The sequence below is a fragment of the Oryctolagus cuniculus genome, chromosome 2 (assembly GCF_051225735.1).
Source record: "Oryctolagus cuniculus isolate XC-2025 breed Fujian yellow rabbit chromosome 2, ASM5122573v1, whole genome shotgun sequence".
In the NCBI taxonomy this organism is placed as follows: Eukaryota; Metazoa; Chordata; class Mammalia; order Lagomorpha; family Leporidae; genus Oryctolagus; species Oryctolagus cuniculus.
In genome coordinates, this window is record NC_142868.1 from 10,758,654 (window position 1) to 10,772,921 (window position 14,268).

At 40.5% G+C, this 14,268-nt stretch overlaps 1 protein-coding gene across 2 annotated transcripts in view; it reads right to left on the reverse strand.

Moving 5' to 3' along the window:
• Positions 1 to 14,268, reverse strand: part of FBXL5 (F-box and leucine rich repeat protein 5) — a 62,140-nt gene that overhangs the window by 13,040 nt on the left and 34,832 nt on the right. For both annotated transcript variants that reach the window (XM_051830211.3, XM_051830210.3), the window contains exon 9: positions 13,403 to 14,128. In XM_051830211.3, coding sequence (XP_051686171.3) covers positions 13,403 to 14,128 — 726 coding nt within the window. The remainder of the gene's footprint in view (positions 1 to 13,402; positions 14,129 to 14,268) is intronic.

The following is a 14,268-nucleotide window of genomic DNA, read 5'->3' on the forward strand; positions in this document are numbered from 1 at the left end:
TGCATCTCAAGGATCTAGAAAACAAGGATCAAGAACAAATGACACCCCAAATTAGCAGGAGAAAAGAAATAGTAATTAAAATTAGAGAAAAGGAGCTGGGAAGGACACCATCTGTAGTGCAAGCATTCCATATAGGCACCAGTTCGAGTCCCAGCTGATCCACTTCTGATCCAACTCTCTGCTATGGCCTGGGAAAGCAAAGAAGATGGCCTGAATTCTTGGGCCCCTGCACCTGCAAGGGAAACCCAGAGGAAGCTTCTGGCTCCTGGTTTCCAATCGGCACAGCTCCAGCTGTTGTGGCCATATGGGGAGAAAACCAGTGGATGGAAGACCTCTTTCTCTCTTTCTTTCTCTCTCTCTCTGCGTAACTTCTCTGTAACTGTAACTCTACCTTTCAAATAAATGAATAAGTATTTTAAAAAAATTAGAGAAGAAACAAAATTGAACTCCCCCCCCCCAAAAAAAAACTACATAAAAGATCAGCAAATGAGAAACTGGTTTTTTGAAAAAATAAACAAAGTTGAGATACCACTGGCCCAAAAAAAGACCCAAATCAATAAAAGTAGAGATGAAAAAGAAAATGTAACAGCAGACACCACAGAAATAAAAGAATCATCAGAAATGACTACAAAGAGCTGTATGACAACAAATTGGGAAACCCAGAAGAAATGGATAGATTTTAAAACAAATACAACCTACCTAAAATTTATTTATTTATTTTTGACAGGCAGAGTTAAACAATGAGAGAGAGAGACACAGAGAGAAAGGTCTTCCTTCTGTTGGTTCACCCCCAAAATGGTTGCTACGGCCGGTGTGCTATGGCCGGCGCACCGCACTGATCTGAAGCCAGGAGGCAGGCACTTCCTTCTGGTCTCCCATGCGAGTGCAGGGCCCACGCACTTGGGCCATCCTCCACTGCCTTCCCGGGCCACAGCAGAGAGCTGGCCTGGAAGAGGGGCAACCGGGACAGAATCCGGCGCCCCAACCGGGACTAGAACCTGGGGTGTGGGCGCTGCAGGCAGAGGATTAGCCTAGTGAGCCGTGGCACCGGCCAACCTACCTAAATTTAGCCATGAAGACACAGAAAACCTAAACAGACCAATAACCAAGACAGAAATTGAATCAGTAGTAAAGACTCTCCCAAAAAAATAAAGCCCACTGCTGAATTCTACCATACATTTAAAAAAGAACTAACTTGGGGCCAGCACTGTGGCGCAGTGGGTTAACACCCTGGCCTGAAGCGCCCGCAACCTATATGGGTGCTGGTTCGAGACCCGGCTGCTCCACTTCCTATCCAGCTCTCTGCTATGGCCTGCAACAGCAGTGGAGTATGGAGTCCTTGGGTCCCTGCACCAGTGTGGGAGACCCGGAAGAAGCTCCTGGCTCCTGGCTTCGGAATGGCACAGCTCCGGCCGCTGCCGCCATCTGGGGAATGAACGAACGGATGGAAGACCTCTCTCTCTGTAACTCTGCCTCTCAAATAAATAAAATAAATCTTTAAAAAAAAAAAAAAGAACTAACTCTAATTCTTCTGAAACTATTCAAAACAATTGAAAGAGAGGGTGTCCTCCCAAATTTTTTTCTATGAGGCCAGCATTACCTTAATTCAAAAACCACAAAAAGATACAACAAAGTAAGGGAACTATAAACCATTATCACTGATGAACACATGCAAAAATCCTCAACAAAATACTAGTGAATTAAATCCAACAACACATCAGAAAGATCATTCATCCAGACCAAGTGGGATTTATCCCTGGTATGCAGGGATGGTTCAAATACAAAAAGCTATAAATGGATACATCACATTAAGAAATTAAAGAATAAAAACCAGCCAGCGCAGCAGCTCAACAGCCTAATCCTCCGCCTTGCAGCGCCGGCACACCGGGTTCTAGTCCTGGTCGGGGCGCCGGATTCTGTCCCGGTTGCCCCTCTTCCAGGCCAGCTCTCTGCTGAAGCCCAGGAGTGCAGTGGAGGATGGCCCAAGTGCTTGGGCCCTGCACCCGCATGGGAGACCAGGAGAAGCACCTGGCTCCTGGCTTCGGATCAGCGTGGTGCACCGGCCGCAGCGCGCCGGCCGCAGTGGCCATTGGAGGGTGAACCAATGGTAAAGGAAGACCCTTCTCTCTGTCTCACTGTCCACTCTGCCTGTCAAAAAAAAAAAAAAAAAAAAAAAGAAAAGAAAAGAAAAAAAAAAAAAAAACCCACATGATTATCTCAACAGATACAGAGAAAGCATCTGATAAAATAAAACATCCTTTCATGATGAAAACTTTAGCAGATTAGGTGTGATAGTAATATTTCTAAACACATCAAAGCAATTTATGTCAAACCCACAGCCAGAATCATACTGTCTGGGGAAAAGTTGGAAGCATTTCCACTAAGATCTGGAACCAGACAAGGTATATCCACTTTCGCCACTGCATTCAATATAGTCCTGGAAACTCTAGGAGCCATTAGGCAAGGAAAAGGAATTAAAGAGATACAATTTGGAAAAGAGGAAGTCAAATTATCCCTGTTTGCAGATGACATGATTCTATATGAAGAGGAACCTAAATAATCCACTAAGAGACTACTGGAACTCATAAGACAGTTTGGTGATGGTGTACGATATAAAACTAACACATAACAATCAATAGCCTTTGTACACAAAGACACTGACGTGCTGAGAAGGAACTTCTACGAGCAATCCCATTCACATTACCTATAAAAAACTTAGATAACTTGGAATAAAGTCAACCAAGGATGTCAAAGATCTCTACAATGAAAATTATAAAACATTAAAGAAACAAATAGAATAAGACACACAAATTAGGAATAATCTTCCAAATTTGAAGATTGGAAGAATTAATATCATCAAAACTTTTATACTACTCAAAGCATTTTACAAATTCAATGCAACACCAATCAAAATACCAACAACACTCCTCTCTACAAAAAACAATGCTAAAATTCATATGGAGACATCAAAGACCCTAAATAGCCCAAGCAATCTTTTACAACAGAAAAAAAAAGCTGGAGGCATCGCAACACCTGATTTCAAGACATAATACAGGGCAGTAATAATCACAACAGCCTGGTACTGGAACAAAAATAGATATGCAGAACAATGGAACAGAGAGAAATTCCAGAAATCATTCCATGAATCTACAACCAACTAATCTTTGACAAAGGAGCTAAAATCAATCCCTGAAGAAAGGACAGTCTCTTCAACAAACGGTGCTGGGAAAATTGTATCTTTGTATGTATGCATTAGTATGAAATAAGACCCCTACCATACACCTTAAAAAAAATCAAACAAAACGGATCAAGGATCTAAGTCTATGACCTGATACCATCAAATTACCTGCGGAGAACACTGAGGAAACTCCATCCATTGGCACAGGCAAAGAGTTCTTGGAAAAAGATACCAGAAGCACAAGCAATCAAAGCCAAAATTGACAAATGGGATGACATCAAACTGAGAAGTTTCTGCATTGCAAAATAAACACTGGGGCAACTAAAGAGGCAACTGACAGAATGGGAGAAAATATTTGCAAACTATGGAACTGATAAAGGAGTAATATTTAGAATCTACAAAAAGCTCAAGAAAATCAACAACACCACAATGCACTTAAGAAATGGGCAAAGGATTTGAACAGCAATTTTTCAAAAGAGGTAACTGAAGTGGACAACAGACACATGAAAAAAATGTGCAGATCACCAGCCATCATGGAAATGCAAATCAAAATCACAATGAGGTTTCACCTCACCCCAGGCAGAATGGAAATCAACATACAATAAATGCTAGATAGGATATGCAGAAAAAGTTACCCTAATCCACTATTGGTGGGAATGTAAATTGGTGTATCCATTGTGGAAGACAGTATGAAGATACCTCAGAAATCTGAAAATACATCTACCATATGATCCAGCAATCCCACTCCTGGGAATTTACCCAAATAAAATGAAAACAGATGAAAAGAGTTATCTGTACTTCCATGTTTACTGTGGCTCAATTCACAATACCTAAAATATGGAATCAACTGAGCTATCCATCATCAGGTGACTAGATAAAGAAATTGTGGTATACCTACACCATGGAATACTACTCAGTCATAAAAAAAGCACGAAGTTCTGTCTTTTGCAATAAAATGTATGCAACTGCAAACAATTTTACTTGGTGAAATAAGCAGTCCCAAAAAGACCATGTTTTCCCTGATCTGAGGTAAATACAGTACCAAAAAACTCTAATTTATAAGAGTAAAAATGACATTCTGAGGTTCAATGATTGTCTATAGCCCTTGTCTCTACTGTTGAGGAATGGCGGGTTTTTTTTTTCTTGGCTTATTATTTGTTGAATTCTTTACTTAGTGTAAAGTTAATCTTTCGAGTATAAAATAGACTGAGAGTAGATAACTGCAATAATTGAAGGAAGGAATGGGAAAGGAAAGAGCAGTGAAGGTGGGAGCGTGGGCAGAATGCAAAGTATCACTGTGCTCCTAAGTCTGCATATATGAAATACATGAAATTTGTACACCTTTAAAAAAAAATTTGGGGCCGGTGCTGTGACACAGTGAGTTAAACCCCTGGCCTGCAGTGCCGGCATCCCATGTGGGCACTGGTTCAAGTCCCAGCTCCTCCACTTCCAATCTAGCTCTCTGCTATGGCCTGGGAAAGCAGTGTAAGATGGCCCAAGTCCCTGGGCGCCTGCACCTATGTGGGAGACCCAGAAGAAGCTCCTGGTTCCTGGCTTCGGATCATCTCAGCTCTGGCCACTGCGGCCATTTGGGGAGTGAACCAGCGGATGGAAGACCTCTGCGACTCTTTCAAATAAAAAAAAAAAAATCTTTAGAAAAAAATCAAAAAATTTAAAAATAACAAAACACATTCATACTGGTATCCAGGCACAAACTACTAAACAACAGGGCTGGTATTTGGCACGGAGGTTAGGCTATCACCTGAGACACCTTTCATTCCATATCAGAGTGCCTAAGTTAGAGACCTGGCTCCAGTTCCAATTAAAGCTTCCTGTCAATGTATACCCTGGAAGATAGCAAGTACTGGTTCAATTACTTGGGTCTCTGCTACCCAGGTGGCAGACCCAGATTTAGTTTCTGGCTCCTAGCTTCAGACTGGCCTAACTGTGGCTATTGCAGGCATTTGGGGAGCTAACTGAAGAAAAGATTGATCTCTCTCTGCCTTTTAAATTAATATGAGTAAATATCTTGGAATTTATAAATAGTGAGGTATAGTAAAAAATGTTCTCATTTATGTATGCAACTCAAGTTACCAGTACTAAATAATCTCTTGTGACTATATCCCTTGTGAACAGTAATGCAACTGCATTAAATAAACACAATAAAATACTGTCAAACTGAACTGGACAAGACCTTAAAAGATTATACATTATGTTAAAAAAAGACTTTATCTCTGTCAGGTAAGGCTGATTTAACATACACAAAGCAAACAATTCATCTCAACAGATTCAAAGACAAATACTACATGATCATATCAACTGATGCAAAAAACACATTTGATAAAGTTCAGGGACCAGCACTGTGGCTTAGTGGGTAAAGCCATTGCCTGCAGTGTCAGCATCCCATGTGGGCACCAGTTCCACTCACGGCTGCTCCACTTCCAATCCAGCTCCCTGCTAATGTACCTGGGAAAGCAAGGGAAGACAGTCCAAGTGCATGGTCCACTGCACCCATATGGGAGACTGAGATGAAGCTCCTGGCTACTGGCTTTAGCCTGGCACAGTCCCAGTCGTTGCAGCCATCTGGGGAGTAAACTAGCAGATAGAAGATATCTCTTTCTCATTGCCGCTGCATCTCCCCACCTCTCCCTATAACTCTGCCTTTCAAATAAATAAATAAATACTTCAAAAAAGAGAGAAAAAAGAAAAACACCCTTTCTTAATAAAAAAAATCTTTAAAAATTAAGACATAGAAGGAAAGTCCTTAACATAATAAAGGTCATTGATGGAAAAACCCAGAGCTAACATCATAATCAAGAAAGGAATTGGCATAAAACACATAGAACCAAAGGAATGGAATAAAGAGCCTAGAAAAAAATCCAAACATACATGGTCAGATTAGATGCAAGATGGTGAACAGGGAGGGAGTGTACTGTTCTGGTCTAAGGGAAAATAGCTTCAAAAAAAGTGGAGAGAGTGTAGTCTTAGGGAAGAATTAGGGAGAAAATGACAGAGGAAAGTTCACACAAATTAGAGGGACACTGTGGACCTACGAGGAAGGTGAGGACACACACAACTCAGGACCCCAGAAGCCCAGAACCTCAACACCAGCCTTGCAGAATGAGGTGAGACCAGTCTGCAACAGCACAAGCCACTGGCGATAAAGTAAAAGTAAAAAGAAAATCCAAATAAACAATAGGAATATTTATGGGAAAATGTCAGGGCCAAGTCATTACTTAACAATAGTCACCTTGAATGATAAATGACTTCAAAGTTCAAGTTAAAAGACACAGATTGGCTGAATGGATTAAAAAATAAAAACACATTTATTTGCTGCCTACAAGAAACACATCTCACCAACAAAGATATCCACAAAGTGAAAGGATGGGAAAAGAAATTCCAAGCTAACAGAAACCAAAAAAGAGCTGGTGTAGCCATCCTAATACTGGACAAAATAGACTTTAACATAAAAAAAAATTAAAAGACAAAAAGGGCACTATGTAATGAATAAGGGATCAATTCAACAGGAAGATGTGCTATTATAAATGTATATGCACCTAATTACAGGGAACCTAACTACTTAAAAAAGAAATGTTACTGGATCTAAATGGGGACTCCAATACAACAGTAATGGGGGACTTTAATACCCTACTTTCAGCAAGGGACAGATCAACCAAACAGAAGATCAGCAAGGAAGCAAGAGTTAATTGACACTATAGACCAATGAGATATATCACATTAACAAATTAAACAACAACCATATGATTATCTCAGTAGATGCAGAGAAAGCATGTGAAAAAAAAGAAGACATTTTCATAATGAAAATTTTAAGCAAACTGGGTATAGAAGAAACATTTCTCAACACAAATCAAGGCAGTGATTTACTGAAATTGAGGCACAAATACAAATAGAACAAGAACTCAGGTGGAGATTAAATCAGTAATAAAGACCCTCTCAACAAAGAAAGCCCAGGAGCAGATGGCTTCACTGCTGAATTCTATCAAACTTTTAAAGAACTAATTTCAATTCTTCTCAAGCTACTCAAAACTGAAAGAGATAATATCCTCCCAAATGCTTTTATGAGACCTGCATCATCTTAATTCAAAAACTGTAACTATAGACCAATAGCCCTGATGAACACAGATGCAAAAATGTTCAAGAAAATACTAGCTAACTGAATCAAACCAACACAGCAAAAGGATCATCTACCTGGGTAAAGTGAGACTTACCACTGGGATGTAGAGATGGTTCAACATACACAAATCAATAAACATGATACATCACATTAACAAACTGAAGAATAGAAACCAAATGCAGAAAAACCATTTGATAAAATACAACATCCTTTCATGATACAAACCATAAGCTAATTGGGTACAGAAATAATATACCTCAAAACAATAAAGACAATATATGACAAACCCACTGCCAGCAGCATATGAATGGGGAAAATTTGGAAGCATTTCCACTAAGATCAGGAACCAGACAAGGATGTCCAATCTCAATATTACTATTTAATATAGTTGTTTTATTTTTAAAGACTTATTTATTTATTTGAAAGAGTTAAACAGAAGGAGAGGGGCCAGCGCTGTGGCACAGCACATTAACACCCTGGCCTGAAGGGCCAGCATCCCATATGGGCACTGGTTCAAGACTCGGCTGTTCCACTTCCAGTCCAGTTCTGTTATAGCCTGGGAAAGCAGTGGAAGATGGCCCAAGTCCTTGGGCCCCTACACCCACATGGGAGACCCAGAGGAAGCTCCCGGCTTCGGATCAGTGAGATCTGGCCATTGCAGCCAGCTGGGGAGTGAACTAGCAGATGGAAGACCTCTCTCTCTCTGCCTCTCCTCTCTCTGTGTAACTCTTTCAAATAAATAAATAAATAAAACTTAAAAAAAAAGAGAGAGAGAGAGGAGAGGCAGGAGGAGGGGTGTTTCTTCCATCCACTGGTTCACTCCCCAATTGGCTGCAACAGTCAGAGCTGCACTGTTCCAAAGCCAGGAGCCCGGAGATTCTTCTGGGTCTCCCAAGTGGATGCAGAGACCCAAGGACTTGGGTCATCTTCCACTGCTTTCCCAGGCCATAGCAGAGAGCTGGATCAGAAGTAGAGCAGCTGGGATTCAAACCAATGCCCATATGGGATGCCAGCACTGTAGGCGGGCTTTAACCACTACACCACAGCACCAGCCCCTCAATATAGTTATAAAAGTCTGAGTCATTAGGCAAGAGAAAGAAATAAAAGGAGTACAAATTGGAAAGGAGAAAGTCAAAGTATCCTTGTTTGAGATGACATGATCCTATACATAGGGGAACCAACAACTTCACTAAGAGATTATTGGAAGTCATAAGAAAGTTTGGTAAAACTGCAGGATATAAAATCAACACAAAAAAAATCAACAGTATTTGTATACACAGACAATGCCATGGCTGAGACAGAACTTTTAAGATCGGTCCCATTCACAATAGCTACAAAAAAAATTTAAAGACCTTGGGATACACTCAACAAAGGATGTAAAAGATCTCTACAACAAGAACTACAAGACATTAAGAAATAGAAGAGTAGAAAAAAAATGGAAAAATCTTCCAAGGAAATATAAATAAAAACACAATGAGGTTTCACCTCAACACAGTTAGATGGACACCATCTAAAAATCAAAATGAATAAATACTGGTGAGGATGTGAGGAAAAAGGTACCTTAATACACTGTTGGTAGAATTGTAAATTAGTGCAACCATTATGGAAGACAGTATGCAGATTCCTCAGAAATCTGAAAATTGATATACCATTTAACCCAGCCATCCCACACCTGGGAATTTACCAAAACGAAATGAAATCAGCATATGCAAAGAGTTATTTGTACCCCTATGTTTACTGCAGCTTAATTCACTGTAGCTAAGATATGGAAGCAACCCAGATGTTCATCGGTTGATGACTGGATAAAGAAAAATGTAATACATATACACTATGGAATACAACTCAGCCATAAAAAAGAGTGAAATCCAGTCTGTTACAACAAAATAGATGCAACTAGAAACCATTATGCTTAGTGAAATAAGCCAATCCAAAAAGGACAAATATCATATGCCTTCTCAGATATGTGGTAGTTACTATAGAATACCAAAAAAAAAAAAAAAAAAAAAAAAAGAAAGAAAGAAAGAAAAATGTATAGGGATAAAATGGACATCTTGTGATTTGATTGTTGGTTTTGGCCCTTGTTGATACTCCTGTAGAACTGTGGTCTACTTTTTTTTTTTTTTTTAAAGACTACTTACTTGAAAGGCAGGCATACAGACAGAAATGGGGAGAGAGAGACAGAGAGGTCTTCTAGCCACTGGTTCACTCCCCAAATGGCCACAACAGCTGGAGCTAGGCCAGTCTGAAACCAGGAGCTTTTTCCAAGTCTCCCATGTAGGTGTAAGGGCCCAAGCACTTGGGCCATCTACTGCTTTCCCAGGCCATCAGCAGGAAGCTGGATCAGAAGTGAAGTAGCTGGGACTCAAACCAATGCCCATATAGGATGCCAGCGCCAGAGGCAGATAATTAACCTACTATGCCACAGCACCAGCCCTGGTCTTTCTACTTTTTACTTGTTGAATATTAGGGTTAGTGATGCATTAATACTGTGATTATGGAGTGAACTGAAATCATGTTTTTGGAAAAACTAAAGAAAAAAAAAAAGGAAAAAAGGGGATTGAAGGAGGGAGAAAGGGAAAGTAGTATGGTTATCTTCTTACATTTAGTTTTTTGACTCTGCTTGTGCCTTCAACACTTTCACAATGATTTTTTGCTCTTCAAATAAGGAAAGTGTGCTTGATATTCACAGACATATTTAGCACCCATGGAACCACCATAGGCCTTGATTACATGTTTTGCTTTTTGTTTTAGACAACCTCATAAGAACTTTAGGTCTCTAAGCACAAACTCTTCAAAGTCTACCTGAGCACACACCACAAACATTTTTCATGTATCCCTAATTTCTTACTTTAAAGGTAAACAACTAATTTATCAGCGGTTCAGGGCAGCCCAGTTTTGTTAGAGGCTGTACTGTAGGAAAGCCTATGGAAGTACATCAAACACTGGACCATTCTGAGTGTTTCTAAACACTGTCCCAGAACAGGTTATATCTCATTATCAAGAAAAAACAAAAGGGTACTTCAAAAAATTCATGGAAAAATATAATTAAGATTAAATTTCCTTCTGTGAAAAAAAATTTGAAATCTATGCAAATGAGGGATATTCAAAAGTTCATAGAAACTGCATATTTTATGAAAAAACTATGCATGTACTACAAAATACTTTTGCACTTAAACATCTTTTAATCCCATTATCCCTAAACATTTTTTAATTAATTATTTAAAAGGCAAAGTGACAGGGAGGATCTGCTGGTTCACTTGTCAAATGCCTACAAGAGTCGGAGCTATGTCAGACCAAAGCCAGAAGTCAGGAACTTCAAGTAGGTCTCCCACGTGCATGGCAGGGACCCAATTATTTAGGCCATATTCCATTGTCTTCTGAGGAAACATTAGCAGGAAGCTGGATCAGAAGTGAACCTCCTGGGGTCAGCGCTGTGGCATAGCAGGTAAGGCTGCCACCTGCAGTGCTAGCAACCCTTAAGGGTGCCTGTTCTAGCTCTTGCTGCTACACTTCTGATCCAGCTCTTTGCTATGGCCTGGGAAAGCTGTAGAAGATGGCCAAGTGCTTGTGCCCCTGAACCCATGTGGGAGACTCAGAAGAAGCTCCTGGCTTCAGATCAGCCCAGCTCCAGCTCTTGCAGCCATTTGGGGAATAAACCAGCAGACTGAAGACCTCTCTCTCTCTCTGCCTCTGACTCTCTGTAACTCTTTCAAATAAATAAATCTTTAAAAAAATAAAATAAAACTAAACCTCCTGGAACTCCAACCCTGTGTGTCACATCAGCCCCCCAGAACTTTATGTTGTAACAATTTCCAAAGGTTCATATCAACGGTAATCAAACAATTATTGCACAGTAGCTGTATTTATTGAAACCCTACCTCACATTATTGTTAGATGCTTTGCATGTAACCTAAGCCTCACAACAATGAAGTTAAATATTTTACAAAATGCCAGTTATACAGATAAAGAAGAGCATAATCTACCCAAAGTAGGTCTGGCCCTAAAGCCAGTGAACCATGGTATTGTCCCCAACATTGTCCATAGAGTACTCATAACCCAACAAAATTCCAATTGGGTTTCATAGAATATATAGCAGAACCTGGTTTCTGAAAAGAGCTACTTCTCTGGGCTAATGAATGTTTCACTTCTACCTCTCTTTTTGTCTAGGGGCAAAAAAAGGAGAGTAGATTGAATCTCTGTCTGGGATGCCTACATCCTATATTGGAAAGTTTGGGTGAGAGTCCAGGCTCCACTTTTAATTCTAGCTTCTTACTAATATTAGTGCACCTTAGGAGGCAGCAGGTGATCATTCAAGTAGTTGGGTCCCTGCCATCCATCTGGGAGACCTGGATTGAGTCCCAAGCTCTTAGCTTCAGCTCCAGCCCATGTGGACATTTGGAAAGTAAACCAGCAAAAAAGGAAGATATGTCGTCTCTGTCCAATAAATAAAAGCATATAAATAATTTTAAAGGGTTCAATTTAATCTGCTAAAGGTTGTGTTCATAAAAATGAGAAAATAAAATGAAGAACTTCCACAGCAGAAGATTAGGTACGTCATGATCAAAAATTCTAATTTCCAGCTACAGTATCTAAACTCTGCCTCAGGGATGGGTATTTGGTGCAGCAGTTACAATGCTACTTCAGGCACCTGCATCCCATTTTGGAGTACCTTGATTCAAGTCCCCACTCCACTTCTGATACAGCTTCTTGCTAACTGCACACCTGGGAGGCAGCAGGTGATGGCTCAAGTACTTGGTTGCCTGCCACACGTGCAGGAGACCCAGACGGAGTTCCAGGCTCCTGGTTTTAGCCTGGCACAGCCCCTGTAGTTGCAGGCATTTGGGGACTGAACCAGCAGATAAGGGGATCTCTGTCTCTGCTGCTCTTTCAAAGAAGTAAAAAAATTAAAAAACAAAGCAAACTGCTTCAAAAAACAAAAAACCATGAAATTTAAAAAGTTCTACCCTAGAAGTGCTTTTGTTCCTATAAATACTTAAAAGCTATATAGCTGCACTAAATTATTTTGTATTCTGTTTTTCACCGTAACAATATTCAGCAACAGTATATGATAACACATTTTCTTCTGTTTTATGTACTTGAGGGTGAAAATTATCTTATTCATCTATTTTATTATCTTTTAAAAAGGTAATGTAGGCCAGCGCCGTGGCTCAATAGGCTAATCCTCCACCTTGAGGCGCCGGCACACCGGGTTCTAGTCCCGGTCGGGGCGCCGGATTCTGTCCCGGTTGCCCCTCTTCCAGGCCAGCTCTCTGCTATGGCCAGGGAGTGCAGTGGAGGATGGCCCAGGTGCTTGGGCCCTGCACCCCATGGGAGACCAGGAAAAGCACCTGGATCCTGGCTCCTGCCATCGGATCAGCGCGGTGCGCCGGCTGCAGCGGCGGCCATTGGAGGGTGAACCAACGGCAAAGGAAGACCTTTCTCTCTCTGTCTCTCTCTCACTGTCCACTCTGCCTGTCAAAAAAAAAAAAAAAAAAAAAAAAAAGGTAATGTAGAGGCTGGCACTGTTGCACAGCAGATAAAGCCACTGCCTGCCATGCCAGCATCCCATATGGGTGCCAGTTTGGGTCCCGGCTACTCCATTTCCAATCCAGTTCCCTGCTAATGTGCCTAGAAAAGCAGTAGAACATGGTCCAAGCCCTTGGGCTTCTGTACCCACGTGGGAGACCTGGAAGAAGCTCCTGGTTCCTGGCTTCGGACTGGCCCAGCTCCAGCTGTTGTGGCCATTTCGGGAGTGAACCAGTGGATGTAAGATCTTTCTGTCTGCTCCTGCCTCTCTGTAACTCTTTCAAATAAATAAATAAAACTTTAAAAAGAAAAAAAATGTAATGTAGCCATTACTAAGTTTTGATTAAACTTTTAAATTTGTTCTATATGCCAAAATGAATTTGAACTGAATGAAACTGCTGATATGAGAAATCATAATGTTCCAGCACTAAGAAGTAGGACTGATCTTGATTAACTCTCCTGCCTATATAAAGGGGCATGATTAACTTATAGTAAAAATTTCTTATTCCATTCATGTATGAGAAAGATATCCATTTCCTAATACTATACAATTGAGTACTTACCTGAGACCATGATCTGTAATTTGATAACATCCAGACAGACTGAGAAACAAAAGTACACGTCCAGTCTCTTGATCAGATTTTTCACTCCCAAAGTAAATTAAGTCTTTTCCCTTGGGCAATGTAGTCCTTGATGCTTTTCTACACACTGCAGAAGACCCTGGGAGTGCTGACATAGTTCTTAGAGCTGTTGCTGTACAACAAAATGAATGACCACAATACACAAAGGCTGGTGAAGCACAATGCTGCTGCCAACAGACACTAGTCCTTAGTCCAACGATATCCTTATTATAACAACCAGAGGTCGAACAACTGAAGTTGGGTGCTGTCTCCATTACACAAAGATTCTCAACATTTCTATGTCTCCACTCTACAGCATCTTCAATATCAGCCAAATCTTCAGCATCTAACATCCACACATATGGAGAAGTAAAATTTTCAGGAGAAACAGACTTAGTCCAGGTGTGTTCATTATTTATTTCTTCTCCAATGCCTTCACTGGTTAAACTGTGCAAACGGGCATACCGCCTGGTGGACTGCATGGCAATGTCTTTATTTTTCCATGTAGTCGAAGTAATTTTCCTCGTGGAAGTTTTCAAAAAGCCACTCTGATGAGATGTCAGAATTCCAAGAGCCCTGGAAATCTTCTCCAGAGCCACATCTGTGATTTTTTCACATCCAGACAAATCAAGATGCCGGAGACTCTGGCAGCAACCAAGCCAAGACCAACTATAATTAAGAGGTAAAAGATGATTAATAGATACTGCTAAATGCATCAAAAGCATTATACATACAAACACACACATATAAGTAAAAGATTGTAAATTTAATATAGTTACTCAAACATTCACTATCATTTGCAGGCACTA